At 45.7% G+C, this 16555-nt stretch overlaps 1 protein-coding gene across 1 annotated transcript in view; it reads right to left on the reverse strand.

Moving 5' to 3' along the window:
- LOC119908584 (kinesin-like protein KIF26A) overlaps positions 1-16555 on the reverse strand; it is a 56785-nt gene that overhangs the window by 6802 nt on the left and 33428 nt on the right. The window contains exons 8-15 of the mRNA XM_038726370.1: positions 15094-15279; positions 13775-13868; positions 13414-13685; positions 12442-12625; positions 9424-9580; positions 8256-8418; positions 3493-6697; positions 568-746 (exon numbers count right to left, since the gene is read on the reverse strand). Coding sequence (XP_038582298.1) covers positions 568-746; positions 3493-6697; positions 8256-8418; positions 9424-9580; positions 12442-12625; positions 13414-13685; positions 13775-13868; positions 15094-15279 — 4440 coding nt within the window. The remainder of the gene's footprint in view (positions 1-567; positions 747-3492; positions 6698-8255; positions 8419-9423; positions 9581-12441; positions 12626-13413; positions 13686-13774; positions 13869-15093; positions 15280-16555) is intronic.

Raw genomic sequence — 16555 nt, forward strand, 5'->3', positions numbered from 1 at the left:
TAAAGGTTTTTTGGTATAAATATTACTGCAGCTGCCGGCGACGTGTCCTCAGAGCAGAGCTGTACCGTGACAGACAGAAAGAGAACATCATCTGACATGAAGTTAGAGCCAAAAACAGCTTTCTAAAACAAAGCGGTGCATGACTAACTAATGAGAGGAGGTCATGTGACAGTCACAGAGGTATTAGACAAGAGAATATTATAGCCTGCAGCAGGCGAGGGACGAGGATGAAACTGGACCTGCAGAAATAATATTCCAGCTACTACTGAAGTGTAGGAGCTGCTGTGAGGAATCTAAAACACCACAGCCAGGATGACGACGATCTCGTGACCAGATTCATTTGGATTTTAGGTACATATTTTATTTTGGTTGATCTCTGTGTCCTCAGCAAACTAAAATTCTGGATACAACAGATCTGGATCCCTTCTGAATGTCGTACGTGTGACTTAAGATCAAATCTGTTGGTCTGATTGGTTCTTGCGTGATGATTCATGATCAGCAGACGTTATTCAACATTATTCAACATTATTCATGCACGGCGAGCTGAGCAGACGGAGTCGCCCTCACCTCTGACCCGGTCACCACCTCCCTCCTCCCCTGCAGGCGCTCCACGTCGTCGATCTCGTACACCTTTATCTCAAAGGGCTCGCCCAGCGGTGGCAGGTCCACCCACTGACCCCCCGCCTTCCTGCCCAGAGAGGAGGTGTCCGGGAGGGGAGCCGGGATCAGACGGCGCCGCTGGAAACCTGACGGAAGGAAATTAATAAAATGAATAAATAAAGTGAATCCATGAAGTGATTTGTTTTGTCCAAAGGCGATCGGGTCTCTGAAATAATTCTACTATATAACTATATTTAGTTCCTGATATCAGCAGGTGACAGGCAGCTACACAGCTCATTAGATTTAATTATCCTCATCGTCTGGGCCGGTTTACCAATATCTCCCCTCTGTGTCAACATCCATTTGCGCTGCTGATAAGGTTTAAAGCCACCGCCGTCAACCTAAAGACCTCAATCTTCTTCTTAATGACTTTGTACACATGGCTGTCAGATAGCGGCTGATTCTGTGATTATCATAACTGCAAAGAGTAAAAACAAAAGCACAAACAAACAGCCATTAGTGATTATTAGAAACACTCTGTATCTGTGAGCGAGGACTGAAACGGTGACATATTGAGGAGGAGGGTGTGTGGGTGTGGATGCTTTGAGTGGTATGTAGTGGATGGGGGGGTGATAATTGGAGTTGGATATGTACACCGGGAATTGCCGCGGCGTCATGTAATATTCATGAGGCAGAAACGAGCCAAGATCCACAGACTGATGGCAGGCAGATCACACGAGTGCTGATTCTGTATGCATCAGGCTGCCTGACCTGCTGCCAACAAGCCGCATGAATCACAATCAGCCGCAGTAAGGTAAGAGCTCAGAGGCACAATACTCTACGATATCGTCCCACATAATGTGCATGGATGTAGATTTCACGATAACGCCGGGCCGAGAGATAAATTCATGCGGTGGAATATCAGGGAGGAGAGCAGCCTCTGATAGATGCTCCTGTAATACCTGTAATCTTCAGTGTGCTCAGCATTCATGAAAATATTGTGTTGAAGAGCCGCGCACGTTCTGATGGATGGGAGCACCTTTTAGAATAAGTCATCAATATGTTAATGTCTTTATAAAGCTTCCAGAAGAGGCGAGTCTTAAAGCTCTTTCACTTCCTGAATATATATTAAGATAGCCCATATATCTATATATCTTCACTTTTACAGTCCTCTGCATGAGCTGCTGCTTTTTGTTCATTCACAATGTATGCCCTAGGGGTGGCAGAAATAATCGATTTTTAGATGGACGTGGAAGATTATGAATCGATTAACAAATGTCGATTATTTAAATGTTAATTGATAACAACTGGCGCACATACCAGAGAGACCAGCAGTGTTCCCGCTGTATTCGGCCCACCACCGCTGTGGAATGAGTAACCTCTCTACTTAAATGTCACACAATCATTTATATCAATGCACAAGTGATGATTTTAACCCGCACACTGCGAGCATGGTGACACTCAACGCTCAGCAGCTCTCTGTGTGTGATCGGTAGAACGTGATGCTGAAAGTTAGCACAGGGAAATACTAGCAGGAAGTTTCAGTCTGGTAGCAAACGTGCAGCGTAGGTCACTGTGTGTCCGTTAATAAAAGTCTGTAGTTTCCCCAACTGCTGGAAAAGTGAAGGCTGTTAGCGCGAGCTAACATCTCCCCTGTAGAAGGGCCTGCTCTCTGCCCCCACACCAGACTGCAGACTTTTGGGGACAGAGCCTTCAGCGTCACAGCCTCCACCCTCCTGAACTCATCCCCACAGAGATCTGAAATGCTCCCTGTATGGACACTTTCACAAATCTACTAAAACCCAGCTCTTTATCCAGGCATTCAATCCTGAATGACTTTTTGTTGTTCTGTCACTGTAACTATGTGTAAAGTGTCCTTGGGTCCCGTGAAAGGTGCTGAAAATATTTATTTATTTATGTAACGTTAGCTAAATTAGTAACGCAGTAATATTAATTATCAGCTGCATGTCATTACTAACTAACCTACTAGGCAAGTGTTGAGAACATCAAGTACAAGCTGATCTGGGGTTCAGCTCTGTCCTGTACACATACTACTTATTTTTCTGTGTTCAGAGGAGTCTGACAACTGGTTGTTAAAGAAATGAGAGACCATTGAGCTGAGCTTAATAAAGTAAATTAGGGATGCAAACTAGTCCATTTAAGCTAATTAGTTTAATGTTTCTTTTGGATTTTAATCTGCAAATTAAATGCTTAGTAATTATCCAGAGATCCTGTATAGAAAAAAATTATGCATCAAAATGCATCGATAATCGTTTTATAATGGAATCGCAGCCCACTGAATTGTAATCGAATCAAATCATGAGATGCCCAGAGACTCCCACCCCTAGTATGCCCACCAAAATACAAGCTATAATCTATAAAACAAAACAAACAGATGAAACAAATGATGCAAATAGCAACCAATGCAGTCAATGTATGTGTCTTAACTGGCCACTATGAGAACACCAGGTACTATTACCTAATTACCAAATACTAACCATATTTACTATGACTCAGTATCAGCAGCATATATTGAGGTCAGTTAATCGGTCTGGGTGAGAGCAGATATGTGAAATGCGCAGATTTGTGGATATTTATGGTTCTTGAAGGATGGATCCTGATTCATGGACCTTAACACTAGCAAGCTAAAATATGCATATGAACAGAAAGTATACTAAAGTCTATTTAGATCAGATTGTCATGAAATGTCCTGATCACATCCCTGCTACCTAGAGACTGAACCATCCTAGATTTAATGACCCCCCTTTGTTCTATAACACCACTGTCAGGACAAACGACAGATGTTGGTTGTTAATGTCCCCACATCAATGAACATGGCTAATTATTATGGAATCTTTTGCATCTTTCTCTTTCTTTGCAAAGTGGACTCACCATTTCCTCTCTTCTTGGGCGATTTAGAAACCCTGCCTCTATTGGACGAGGACACTCCACTCTCGCTCATGGAGTCGTGTGCTGAAGAGGTGCTGCCAGTGGTCTCGCTGTCTCGGATCATACTCTCATAGCCGCTGCTCCCCCCGCTGTGGTAAAACAGGGCGGTGCGGCCCATGGCGGGGGGCAACTCCCCGCTGAGGATGCTGCTGTTGTCGCTGCCGTGCCCACTACTGTAGCGCTGTGGCCTCCGAGGCGCGGTGATCTTGCTGTAAGGTGATGGTAGTGGCGTGTTGATTGGCGATCCACTGACACTACTAGTCCTGCTGTCATTGCCATCATTCCCTGTTACCCCAGGCCCCCTGCTGAGCTGCTTCCTTTGGCTCCCGGTGGCTAGCTCACTAACCCGACTGTTAGCCGCTCTGCTGATGGCCTGCTTTGTGCCCATGATGGTTCCTCTTCCTGTCTTAGCTCCTGTCACTGAACGAGCTGGGGACTTACCAGTTGGAGGTAGGCTAGTGTTGCGTCCAGCTACATTATCAAGAGGTTTAGGGGCGGAGGTCAGGCTCTTGGAACTGCTGGTAGACAGAGTTCGTACCTTTGATCCACCAGAAACTGCTGTTCGTGAGCTGCTGTTGCCTTTGACCTGTCCAAGTTTACTTGCAGTTGCAAAAGCACCAGGAGGAACTTGGGAAGAAGGAGCGGATGTGGAGGTGGTGGCTGGAACCCCGAGTCTTGGCACTGATCTGTTGGATCTGCTGTTACCTCCCAAAGTAGCGCCACTGTTCTCCCTGAACAGCTCAGGCCTGGACCCAGCTAAGGTCTGACTGTCACACCTCTCCAGAGACATCAGACTCCCGTAGTACCTGGAAGACTCTGCTTTGACCCCTCGTGTCTTCAGGCTTGAAGATGTCCTGGCAAAGCAATGTTCAGTTTTTAAACTAGATGTCCTGTGGCTGAATGAATCTGCCCGCAGCCTGATGTTGAATTCTTCCTCTGAGGTCGGTGTTTTAGGGAATGGGGACTTTCCAGTGTCGCTGCTTGTTTTTAAGGCACTTGGAGATATCACAGTCCTCATCTTTTGTTCTTGGCTTGACTGTCTGACAGGTGGAGCAGGAGGAAAGATATTTCCAGATCCAGACTTGGAGAACACACTACTTATCTGCCCAATGGACTTTTTTCCCAAGGATGAAAACTTCAGGGTACCTGTCACTGAAGTACCCTCATGACCCCATTTTGATTCAGAGCTCTGGGGAAGAGAAACAGTGCCTAAAGTCGTTGCACCTCGGGTGAGTCGAGGCAGTTTGATGAAAGTATCTCCTCTCCTGCTGCTGGACTTCTCACAGCCGTCTACAACCCTCTGAGCTGAAGACGACATTTGTGCTTTTGGTGGCCGAGGTACACTGTTACTGTTGCCTCCGGGCCTTTTAGATAAAACACTACTCATGCCACTTCTTGGTGGCTTACCTACAGAGAGAAACTCAACCTCTCTGGAATCAAAGTCACTGCTTTCCTGAAGCAAATAATCATCATTTCTGCCTTCCTGTCTGCTGCAGCCCACAGCTGCAGATGAGGTAGGCTTGGTTTTTCTGGGAAGACTGGAATGGGTGGTGTGATGGGGAATCTGGACTGGCACCGAAGTGTTCAGAGTATTGGTTCTCACCTTGAGAGAGCCTTTGAGAGAGGCTTTGGTTGAGTCAATGGAGGGAGGGCACTTGGTAAAAGAAGGTTTGTTTGGAGTACCATGGTCACTGTCCAGCTCTGAGAAACAGACGCCGCTGTCATTCAGAGAGCTCTTGATACCATGCTGCAAAAATGGCTGTTTATGAAATATACTTGGCGAGGTCAGCATGGATGGATTTTCTGTTGCCATGTTTTTGTCCCTCAAGTGAAGCCTGTTTGTTGAATGAGTGCCTTCACTTTCAGCCGAATCAGCAGTCACTTCACTTTGCCATGAGCCAACAGTTGAATGCTTGTTGCCACGTTGGGAAAACAACATTTCCTGGCATTCAGTGCCAACATCAGCCCCAGATCCCACAGCTCCATGCTGAGATGTGTAAGCATCATACTCGTCATTAATGCTGCTGATGATGCTCACAGGGCGAGTACCAGAGGCTAAGGCCTGCCGAGAGCAGTCATTGTTGAAGCTGCGGAGGTTAGAGGGTCGGCCATTGTCTGGCACAAGGCCATGAGGAAGCTCCTCTACGACCGTGAACACAAGCTCATCCTCCCCGTTCAGCTCCACAGGCTGTTGCAGTGTAATGGTAGTCCTCAGAAAATCCCTTCCTAACAGAGCTGCCCGCAGATTGTTAGCCTCCATGGGGTATCTACCTGTATGAGGGGCGCTTTCTGTGTTAGGGAGCCCCAGTGGTTGGCCTTGCCTCAGTGCTTGTTGACTCATACCCACTGGGGGAGTCCTACCAACAACCTCCCCAGGCTGAGACTCTGCTCTGGATGTCCTGGGTAAGGACGGTGAGGCTGACGGCTTGGGTACACCTCCTTTGAGGTAGACCCTCTCTCGCACCACAGGCTCTGAGTTCTGGGGAAAAGTCCCAGGTTTTACCGTACAAGGCTGAAAGGGTGTGGCTGAAAGTTTCTCCCCATCTGCACTTGTCCGTTTGGAAGTGTCCATGAAGCCGCTGGCTGAGGGTAATTTGGATTGTTCCCCGCCAGGTTTATTTGTGCATGTGGTTGGTGCGCTTTCTAAGAACTGGCAGGAAGAGTTCTTATCAGATTTGGGGGGAAACGTTGCCTCTGTGGGTTTTGTAGCTCCAGTCTGAGTCCCGAGCCCTGCTGCTTGTGCTGCTTTTTCCTCTGTGCTGAACATGGCGGGGCCCTCGCTGCCATCGATGCAGTCGAGTCTCTCCTGCAGCTCTGCAAACGTGTTACACTTAAAGTGATCGCCATCAGACCTGGGTGCATCTTTGACTCGCTTTTTGTTGAGGGAGGGGATGATAGGAACAAAGGAAGGTGGTCCCTCGTTATCGCTCAGTTCTCGGTCCGAGATGGCCTTCCCTCCAGGACCGACGTAGATGACGGTGTCGCAGGAGTGTTCACTGCTGGAGGAGTAGTCAGGATCACTGGAGAGCAGCAGAGGCGTGTCCGGATCGAGAGCCACGGTCCGAGGGTGGAAGGGTCGAAGATGAGGAGGTCGATGGGACGGGCCTTCCTCACAGGAACTGTCCCCTCCGGACGAGCTGGAGGCGTACTGCAGATTAAAGAGAAACAGCGTATTAACACACTAAAGAGAGCTGAACTATACAGCCATCAACCTGAAGGCAAATCCATTTCCAGAGTGACATTTGAAGATACAGCGTGAGGTTAGAAGTGCACACTGAGGCCTGGATTCAAATGATTTATTAATTGTCAGTGAGATGTACTGTATAAGCTTGTAACTCATGTTTCCATATGTTTTTTTTTCAGTCTATATTTTACCAACACAGCCTCTAATGAGAGTGGAAGCGTTTTTCATCTCACCACGAGGCGAGCGTCCCCATAGGAACAGTCATATTGATTATCTGTCATATGATGGTAGAAAACCTCTCTGAATTATGGAGTATGGCTCTCTGACCTGGTCATACACATTTACATTATAGATTGGAGGGATTGTACTGTTACCAGCCTCAGGGGATCAGCTCAAACCAATGCCTTTGTAACTCCCACAGAAGAATCTTCAAGCCTCGGAAACAAACTGTAAAATGTTTTCTGTCTCAGCTTGGAGAGAAATATTTGATACTAAAGTCACAGGTGCCATTTTCACTTGCATTACCGAGTAGTATCTTTGGAAACGAAAACAAGCAATCAGTAAGTCAACATCTGAACCTTTTTTTCTACGTTTTTAATTAAAGAAAAGGTCATTACCCCACATTGAGTCATTTTTTAAAAATACAATTAAAATATCTAATTCAGTGTTATTTTAACCATTGTAAAGTCATATTGTGCCGTTCACATAAAAATATTTTCTCTTTCCACACAGTTAAATGTATTTTTATTAATATCGGAGCTTCTCGTGTGGGTTGTAGGAGCAAACAAGCTGTTGTTTTATGTCATTTTTTTTGGTCAAAAGGTTTGAAATTCCAGAAGCCATTAGACTTGTAAACAGTCACAATTTAAGAAATAAAATAAGATAAATGCATCTTTTGACATAATGTACCTTTGTGGTGACTGTTATTAATGCCCAGCTTTGCAGTGGCCGCTGCCATTAACCTTTGTGTATTTCAACTTTTGTATTTTTAAAATGATTTACTTAATGTGTGTGAATGAAATGTCTATCTGTACGGTTTGCAAACTTGCTTGCTTCAAATTGCTCCCTGAGAGACAAGTCAAGTATGTTGCATTGAGTCGGGGACGGTTCATGTGGGATTTATTCTTCTGATTTATAACCTATATATCTGTTGATATATTTTGTCTTTGTCATTTTGTTACACAGTGTTCTTAGATTTTTGCATAATGAGAACGGAAATATGCTGGCGTAAGGATGAAAAATGTGATTGTTAATCTTTGAAATTTCTTGAAATGGCATGAATGAACTCCCTCCACTACAGCCGAAGAGGAACTGTAACAGAAGTAAAAATAATTCAGTTAAATACTGTTGGGACTAGATTATCATGAAACTGTATTTGGACTTTTAAAATCTGCACAGAAATGAAAAGTTCATCTACTGCATTCATACTGGAATTAACTGACTGCCGATCAGTATCAGAAAACCAAAAATGCTGTATTCCAACCAGGAGCAGAGATCATTGACGGCATAAAACCTGAAGTACCTTTGACTTCTTTTTCCTCATGCGGTGGATGCGGGAGGCCAGCTGCACCGTGGTCAGCGTTTCCATGTAGTTCGTCGGGGAGTCGGAGATGTGGGCGATCATGGTGGTTCGACAGTTGATGTTTCCCAGGGATTCACTAAGCAGCATGGTGAGCTTGCTGTCCCTGAATAATACATCAAGAAACCCCTCGTTAACCAGAAAAAAAGCACCACAGGCCTGAGAAACCCCACAGGATCCAAGAAACCTTTCATTACCCCACGCAACAGTTGGGCTCAAAAAGGAATAGGAATGATCTCTCATTTCACATTAATGAAGCCCACTTTGAACTACACGTCCCATGTGCTCTGTAGTCAGAAATTGAGTGAAACGAAATCCTGTCTTTGAAAAGACCTAGAATAAAGCTAAAAGGGTCGCAAACTGAGTCTACATGCTGCAACCTCAGCTTCTTTAGTTAACCACAACACCTTGGATGCAGATTCATGACGGTGAACTGATGCAAAACTTTGTCACTGTGAGTTGAAAATGTTTGTGTGTATTCCAGGTCTTCATGAATCAGCTTCATAAATGTACAGAGACGAGATAAAAAGATGAGCGACTGGAGGGAAACAACAGAAAGAACTGGAGTTTCTGCTGAGGGCCCTTCAGTACTTTGGCTGTTTGGGGTGAATAAAGACAAACAGTCCAGTGGACAAATTAGCGTGAAGAACCAGTGGTGAAATTTCTCTTTACTTTCTACCTGAACACCCCTGAAGATTCACTGACAACAGGACATAAACATTTTGTCAACAGCTGAAGAAGATGCAAAACCCAATCTCGTCTTTCTTACGCTTTTACTGTGTAAAAATCTACGTAAATGAGAAGAAAATCTGATGGTAATTAAACAAATGAGACATCCCAAAACAAGTCAACATCTTAAAACTCAAAAGAACCAAAGTGAGGCCAAAGTAAAAGCCTGAAATTAAAGACAGAGCTTCACAAAACAATCCGCCAGAGCACTGAATATAGATGACAATCAGCATTACAAAGTGATCGATCATCAGTCTAATCAACCATTAAAGACACACTAAAAACTCATTAAAAATACCATAAATCCTGTCATCCTGGTGCATTCGCCGTGCCCCTCACTGTGACCTTTGACCCTTGCTGGGCTCAGAGTGGGAGCTCGTACCTGTACGGAACGTGCTTGGCCCCATTGGCGAGGGCGAGGATGACGTTTCCCAGCGCAGACAGAGACAGGCACTGACCTCCGCCTCCCTCTCGGGTCCTGCTGATGTCCGTCTCACAGCTTCCCAAATCCAGGAGGTGGAGACGACTCCGCCCGGACACTGAGGCAGAGAGGGGATGTTAGTATCCAGCCTGTTGAACTGCTCATTAGTGCTGAAACGATTGGCTGGTTAAATGGTTGTTTCATTGATTTGTTTATAGACAGAAACATAATCAATGGTTATTTTAATAATTGATTGGCTGTTTAAAGTTATTTGTCAAGTAGTAAATACCCAACATTAGCTGAGGTCTCTATGAATCCTCTGCTCTTTATGACATCAAGAAAGTATAATCCTACAGTAAAGGATTCGTTGCTGCTGCTATAAACTCATGCCTTGTTTAAATATGAAAATATTTCTATGGACCCTGGGCGGTATGGGCACTGGAGTGGAGACTGCACGCTAAAAACGTGATCCAGTTATTCTGCTCAGCGGATTAACTGATTTCTGTGAGCAAACCGGGTCACTGCAGGAGCAAAGAACTAATAATATAACAAATAATCAGAGCAGATAATGTCTAAGCCTCCACAGGACCACAGAGTGAGGCAGCAGAGACCAGAACCACTGCACAATCTCAAACAACACGTCTTCAGGAATAAGATCAGTTCAGCCCGGAGGAGTTCCTTGCAACCCAGCAGAGGTGGGACAAGTCATTGATTCACAAGTCCCATGTCAAGAGACTGAAGTCCCAAAACAAGTCCCATGTCAAGAGACTAAAGTCTCAAAACGAGTCCCATGACAAGAAACTGAAGTCCTAAAACAAGTCCCATGTCAAGAGACTAAAGTCTCTAAACAAGTCCCATGTCAAGAGACTAAAGTCTCTAAACAAGTCCCATGTCAAGAAACTGAAGTCCTAAAACAAGTCCCATGTCAAGAGACTGAAGTCCTAAAACAAGTCCCATGTCAAGAGACTGAAGTCCTAAAACAAGTCCCATGTCAAGAAACTGAAGTCCTAAAACAAGTCCCATGTCAAGAGACTGAAGTCCCAAAACAAGTCCCATGTCAAGAGACTAAAGTCTCAAAACAAGTCCCATGTCAAGAGACTGAAGTCCTAAAACGAGTCCCATGTCAAGAGACTGAAGTCCTAAAACAAGTCCCATGTCAAGAGACTGAAGTCTCAAAACGAGTCCCATGTCAAGAGACTGAAGTCCCAAAACGAGTCCCATGTCAAGAGACTGAAGTCTCAAAACGAGTCCCATGTCAAGAGACTGAAGTCCTAAAACAAGTCCCATGTCAAGAGACTGAAGTCTCAAAACGAGTCCCATGACAAGAAACTGAAGTCCTAAAACGAGTCCCATGACAAGAAACTGAAGTCCTAAAACGAGTCCCATGTCAAGAGACTGAAGTCCTAAAACAAGTCCCATGTCAAGAGACTGAAGTCCCAAAACAAGTCCCATGTCAAGAGACTAAAGTCTCAAAACAAGTCCCAAGTCAAGACCAACAGGTCCCAAGTCGATTTCCAAGTCAAGGCAGAAAAGTCCACTAATTGAATCCAGATATAAGACAGAAAAGCACCAATTCAGCACTAAAAAGCATTTGAGTTGGTTCAAGCTTTGTCTGTTGTCAAGTAATTGAAAAGTTGATTTGCTGCAGAATTTCTATTACGAATCTTTGGGCTTTTTGGAAAATATCAAGTCATTTCATGTCCAAGTGAAGTTACAAGTCATTTAAGTCTTATTGGATTTTGTCAAGTCGAGTGCTGAGTAATCAGATTCATGACTCCATAACATTATATATGTTTATGCACACATGGACCATGAACATGTTTAAAGTTCAGGTTGTCTGTGATCAGCTCAGATCTGATAGGTCAGTCTCAGTCTGACTTCTCTGTCTCTGCTCATTTAAATGGTCATTAAGTCAGAGGAATGATGGTGTGAACCATCACTCGCCTGCATCAGCAAGATTTAGAAAGTGCTGAGAGCGTTTCCTATCTGCTGGTCTATAACCACTGCAGGACACAGGGGCTCTGGGCCTCATTAGCCATGCAGATTTATTCCAGCTGTAGACGGAAGCAGGGAAACACTAATAACTGTGAAAATCTCTCTGCTGTGACAGGTAGACGTGGGCGGAGGTGGCGTTAGTGCAGCCCCTCTGCTTGTTAAAATTCTTGTCGAGCATACCGGCAGCTCTAAATGACTCTAATTAGCAGCTCTGTGTTTGGAAATGAACAGCAGAAGGAAAAGGAGAGCTGCACAATCACTAACGGCAGGTCGTACTCCTGCCTGAGGGCTCGCCGTCTAGAACCTGCTGGTTCTTCATCAAGTTGTTGACCTGATGTCGACACGTCTGTGCAGGTGTTCACCGCTGCTTTGTTGGAAATAAGAAAACAAAGGGCAGCTTTTAGAAGGTTCATACAAGATTGAAACCCTCACTCTACCCCACCACTTGGAACAAAACCAAAGCTGAAGGATAGGTCTGCTGTTATGTTATATTTTTCTTATTGTCAATAAATCAGGGCCAAACCAACAATGTGTTGGTCATTCTCTGAAGACTGTTTGACTTCCTGTCTGTGGCTCTCAGCTATAAGCCCGTTGGTTTAAAAAGGCTCAGTAATTTGTAGTTTCTATCAGACAAACCTGTTGGACTACTTTCAGCGGCGGATGAATCCACATGTGGTGCTGTAGGGAGTGTTTGGGGCCGCAGGACGGTGAATGTGGGATAAACTACAGTCTTCATGGTGATGAAGGAACATGTACAGCTGTGAAATTGGATGTTTGTTAGAGAAATGCATCTTGGGAGTCGTAGTTGACGTCTCCCTTCAGTTTTTACGGCCACAGGTTTCTTGTCTTGTAGCTTGGACTTTCTATCAGACACCCACCTGTTTTCTAACACAGCTGTTTGTCTTTTGTTCGTCTGTCACGACCCTGAACAGAATTAATGGAACTTTTCCTGAAATATCTCCTGACAGACAAACACACACTGACTTGCTGCCTTGTTGCTCTTGTCCGGCCTCTCCTGATAGAGGTGCAGGGTGAACAGGAAGTGCGAGTTCCTCCGGGCCTCCTGGTCGCTCGGCGTTCGGTGGCTCCTCCTCGCTGCCAAGGCGGCGTCCAGGAAAAACGCTGCCCGCTCGGCATTGGATGCCCGCAGCTCCGTCTGGTTCTGCAGCTGATGGAGAGAGACATGGGAGGAAAAGGAAGATAATAAAGGGAGGGAGAGACTCTGATGCCCAGAGACGACATGTGAGTGACGGCGAGGGTGTAAACAGGAAGTACAACGGACACGTGAGCTCTGCTAAAACACGTCTTTTCGAGGTTAAGAAGATGTCTCATCCAGAAAGAACAACGTCAGAGATAAAACAGAGAGAGATAAGAGCTGAAGTGAGACAGAACGAGGTTTGACAGAGAGAAAAAGAAGTCTGAATGAAGGAAAGAAAATGAAAGTGAGGAGATAAAAGGCGTCAGACAGAGCGAGCCCAGGGGAGATAAAACAGAACGAATGAGAATAAAAGGAAGAAGGTCAGGACTGATTGGACAGCTGTGGACAGAGATGGAGTCTCTGGGGTGAAGAGGAGGTGAGGAGGAGAGGAAGGGAGGAGGTAGTGAAAGGACGGAGGAGATAAAGAGGATTGAGAGAGAGGAAACTCGCCAAGGTGACCTGATGGTGTCGCCTGTCCTGAGAGACATCTGCAGAACCAAGGCCTGAAAACAATCCAGCAAATAAACATCACGATCTGGAGCTGGCGTTCCAGTCTCTGAACTAACGGCAGTCCAGTGCCTACAAAGGAAAAGTAGAAATGTATATCGTTAATCCAAGAATTAAAATCGTTAGTAGAGAGTAGAGGAGTATTCTGAAAGTCTGGTCACTGCTGGAGAGGCGAAGGGAAGAAACACGGCGAGGAGGCGAAAGAGAGACGACTGAAGAGGAAGTGGATGAAGGAGGAGTTTGTTCTCTACCTGGGATCCACAGAGGGGGTCTTGTCGCAGTGACACAGCGGGGCCCGGGGTCTCCTGGGGGCCCCCTGCTGAGGAGGAGGACAGTTCAGCCAGGAGGTCGGTGAGCGTCTCCTCCCGGCCGGAGATCTCCACAGCCGACACTCTGACGGAGAGGCGGGCTGCAGACTTCTGCCTCCGCTCCTCCATCACTTTAAAGAGCCAGGAGATGGCTGTCGGGGCCACGCCCAGGCTCTGGGTGGAGCAGTCCCGACCAATCATGGTGTACGTCTTACCTGGGGAGGGCGGAGCCAACGCAACAATGAAGTGACGGCCATAAAGATGTGTGTGTGTGTGTGTGTGTGTGTGTGTGTGTGTGTGTTACCCAGGTCGGCGTGTCCGAAGCAGAAGATGCAGCCGTCGGCTCCGTTCACCACCGACTGGATGACCTCAGCCACCGTCCCTGAACACACCTCAGCCTATCAGGACCAAGACTCAGTCAGTATCGACCAATCATGTTAGAGCACAGTCAACAACCAGCATAGATCGGATCCATACTGCATCAACCCGTTCTCTCCGCCACGTCGTCACGTATGGACGCTCGGTCAAAACCCCTTAACGTCTTTTTGGAACAAACTGCCGTCAGTGTCAAAGTTCAACGTAGCTCGAGTTTGGATAACAGAAAGGTGTGTAAGGATGTTTGGGGTGGACGAGTGAATCAGACTCTCACCCAGGAGACTGGTGTAAGTTACGTTACTTAACTCACGTAAGTCACATTGTCTTTTTAAGCCAAACCAGTTTTCGTAAACCCTGAACCAAGTGGTTCTGGTGCCTAATTATTATTGATAATTAACACTGATTGCATAGTGTAAATAGTGTGTAAATACTTCTACAATACTGCATCTGTTCTTTTACTTCTACTAATTTAATACATTTAAATCGTATCTTATCTTAAATCTGACCAAATTGCGATGTTTCAAAATGTTAACCACTAGTTTTATTTTGAAAGTCTAACCGGACGTTGCATATTCATTCTTGCTAACTTGACTGAGCCACTGGGTAACCAGGGCGTTAAAAAGCGACGCCAACACATTCCTTTCAACCCACCTGTTTTTCCCATATTTAACCCTTCTTTCCCGCCATCCTCCCGTTTAAATATTGCCCTGTAAAAAGTTTGACATGTTAAAGCAGGTGGCAGTTTGTAGCCACATACGTACAGCCGCCAATAAAATGAGATGAAGAAGAACGCGAGGGCTCATTTAGAAATCTGAGTGTTGACCAAGCGTTCATATGTGACGAGTTGGGAGAGAGAACGGGCCGGTGACGGTTACACAGTAAAGGACGGTAGCGTCACACGTGCTACGTTACGATCTAATATTCTACGTTAACACGATGGGGCAGTTTAGGAGAGCAGCCTGCTGTCAGAAGGTGAAACCTACGCTGTCAGAGTGACATCATCATGTCTCAGCTGCAGCCTGAGCTCAGCTGGACTCACTCTCTGTGTTTTTATAATCCACCCGTCTGCTGAGGAGGTCTGCATCACATCCCAGATCCTCCTGCACCGACAGATAACACTCTGATCCATATCCAGGCTGCCGCTCTCTGAGCTGCCTGCTGCAGAGCGAGCTCAGACTCACTTTCTATATTCGGTTTAACAGGATGTGTCGCTCTGAGGTTTCAACGGCAGACCTGGTCCCGTCTCACCTGCGAAGCATCCTGGGAGAAGACGGCGTCGAACAGGAAGGTCTTTGGAGCGGAGGCGGAGCCTCGTCCGCCGGCTGACGCCTCGCAGAGAGTCAGCTGCTTCTTCCTGCCGTCCACTTTGAGGAGGGACATGGACTCTGAGGACTCGCTGCTGTGGACCGAACAGATCCGGACCATCACTCTGACCTGGAGACAGACAGGAAGTCCACATCAGAGAGGAGGGAGGGGGGCCACGCTCTGATCAGGGAACTCATTCATCAAGAAGGACGCAACAGAAGTAATAACGTTCACACTCTAAACCAGCGCCAGAGGCCTCCTGACTTCTCTTTTAAGGTCACATGAGTCCGAAGACTGATAAACAACTTTTATTCTTAGTTTTGTAAGTAAAGGTGAAAGTGAAGGATTCTCCCGACCTGCAGCAGCTGCTGGTCTGCGCTCAGAGCAGCCTGGGGGGGTTGTGCTGTGTTGTGTTGTGTGACAGCTCGGGCTCTCTGCGGGCTTTTTATTGGTCCGTCACAGAGCTGCTGAGTCGGCGCTCGGCGGCGGCTCGGAGGTCAAGTTTAAAGCCAATAACAATCTGAGACGCAGCAGTTTTTAAAGGAGGCGTCGCTGCGAGCCGGCGGAGTGAATAATCAGCTGACCTCCAGTCTGTGACAGCAGGAAGTCCTTTAATAAACCTCATACCGCTGATCGTTAAACAGGTTTATCCAGACGTGATTCATCATGTTACCTCACGAGACATTTTCTCACTTTGAGGGAAAAGTCTCCTGATCAAGCGGAAGACAGAAAGAAAAATCTGTTTAATTTGTTTAAGTGACCTGCTTCATTCCACTTTAGTTTGAGTATTAAAAAAGTGTTTTATAATAATTAATAATTAAATTATAGCTGAACTCATCCTGTCATATCTTGTGTCTCACTGTAGCCCTGAGAGTCAGGGTTAAAGAAAAACATTTAACTCCAGATGTTGGTCCCTTTCATCACCTTCAGGCAGAAGCTCCACATGAACGCTCTGTTCGCCCTCCTGCAGCGTCCAATCAGAGCGAGAGCTTCATCAGCCCACAGTGAAAAGACTGATTTTAGTTTATTAACCTCAACAGCTCTGAATGTTAAGGAGGGCGATCAGAGTTCATCCAGCTCTTCTTCTTCACCTTTTCACCTCACCTGAAAATCTGTTCTGTTCTCGGTTTCTTCAGGCAGATGGAAATGATTCTGACTGTGGGTACAAAGAGGAAACTGCCTATTGTGAAGAAAGAAAGAGAGAGAAGGAAACACATTTAGAAATAAAAAGGAAGGTGAGAAGAAGGAAAGGAGCTCAGAAAAAGGAGGGAAAGATCAAAAACTACAACAAACAATATTAAAAACAAAAGAAAGAGAAAAAAAGGAGAAAGAAATGAAGCATCCAAAAAAATATGAAACTCAGACAGAAAGATGGAAGAAAGAAAAATAATGAAATGGGTGAAAT

Source organism: Micropterus salmoides, unplaced genomic scaffold (genome assembly GCF_014851395.1).
Source record: "Micropterus salmoides isolate LMB-PRFRI ecotype aquatic unplaced genomic scaffold, ASM1485139v1 Ms_hic_scaffold_18, whole genome shotgun sequence".
Taxonomy (NCBI): domain Eukaryota; kingdom Metazoa; phylum Chordata; class Actinopteri; order Centrarchiformes; family Centrarchidae; genus Micropterus; species Micropterus salmoides.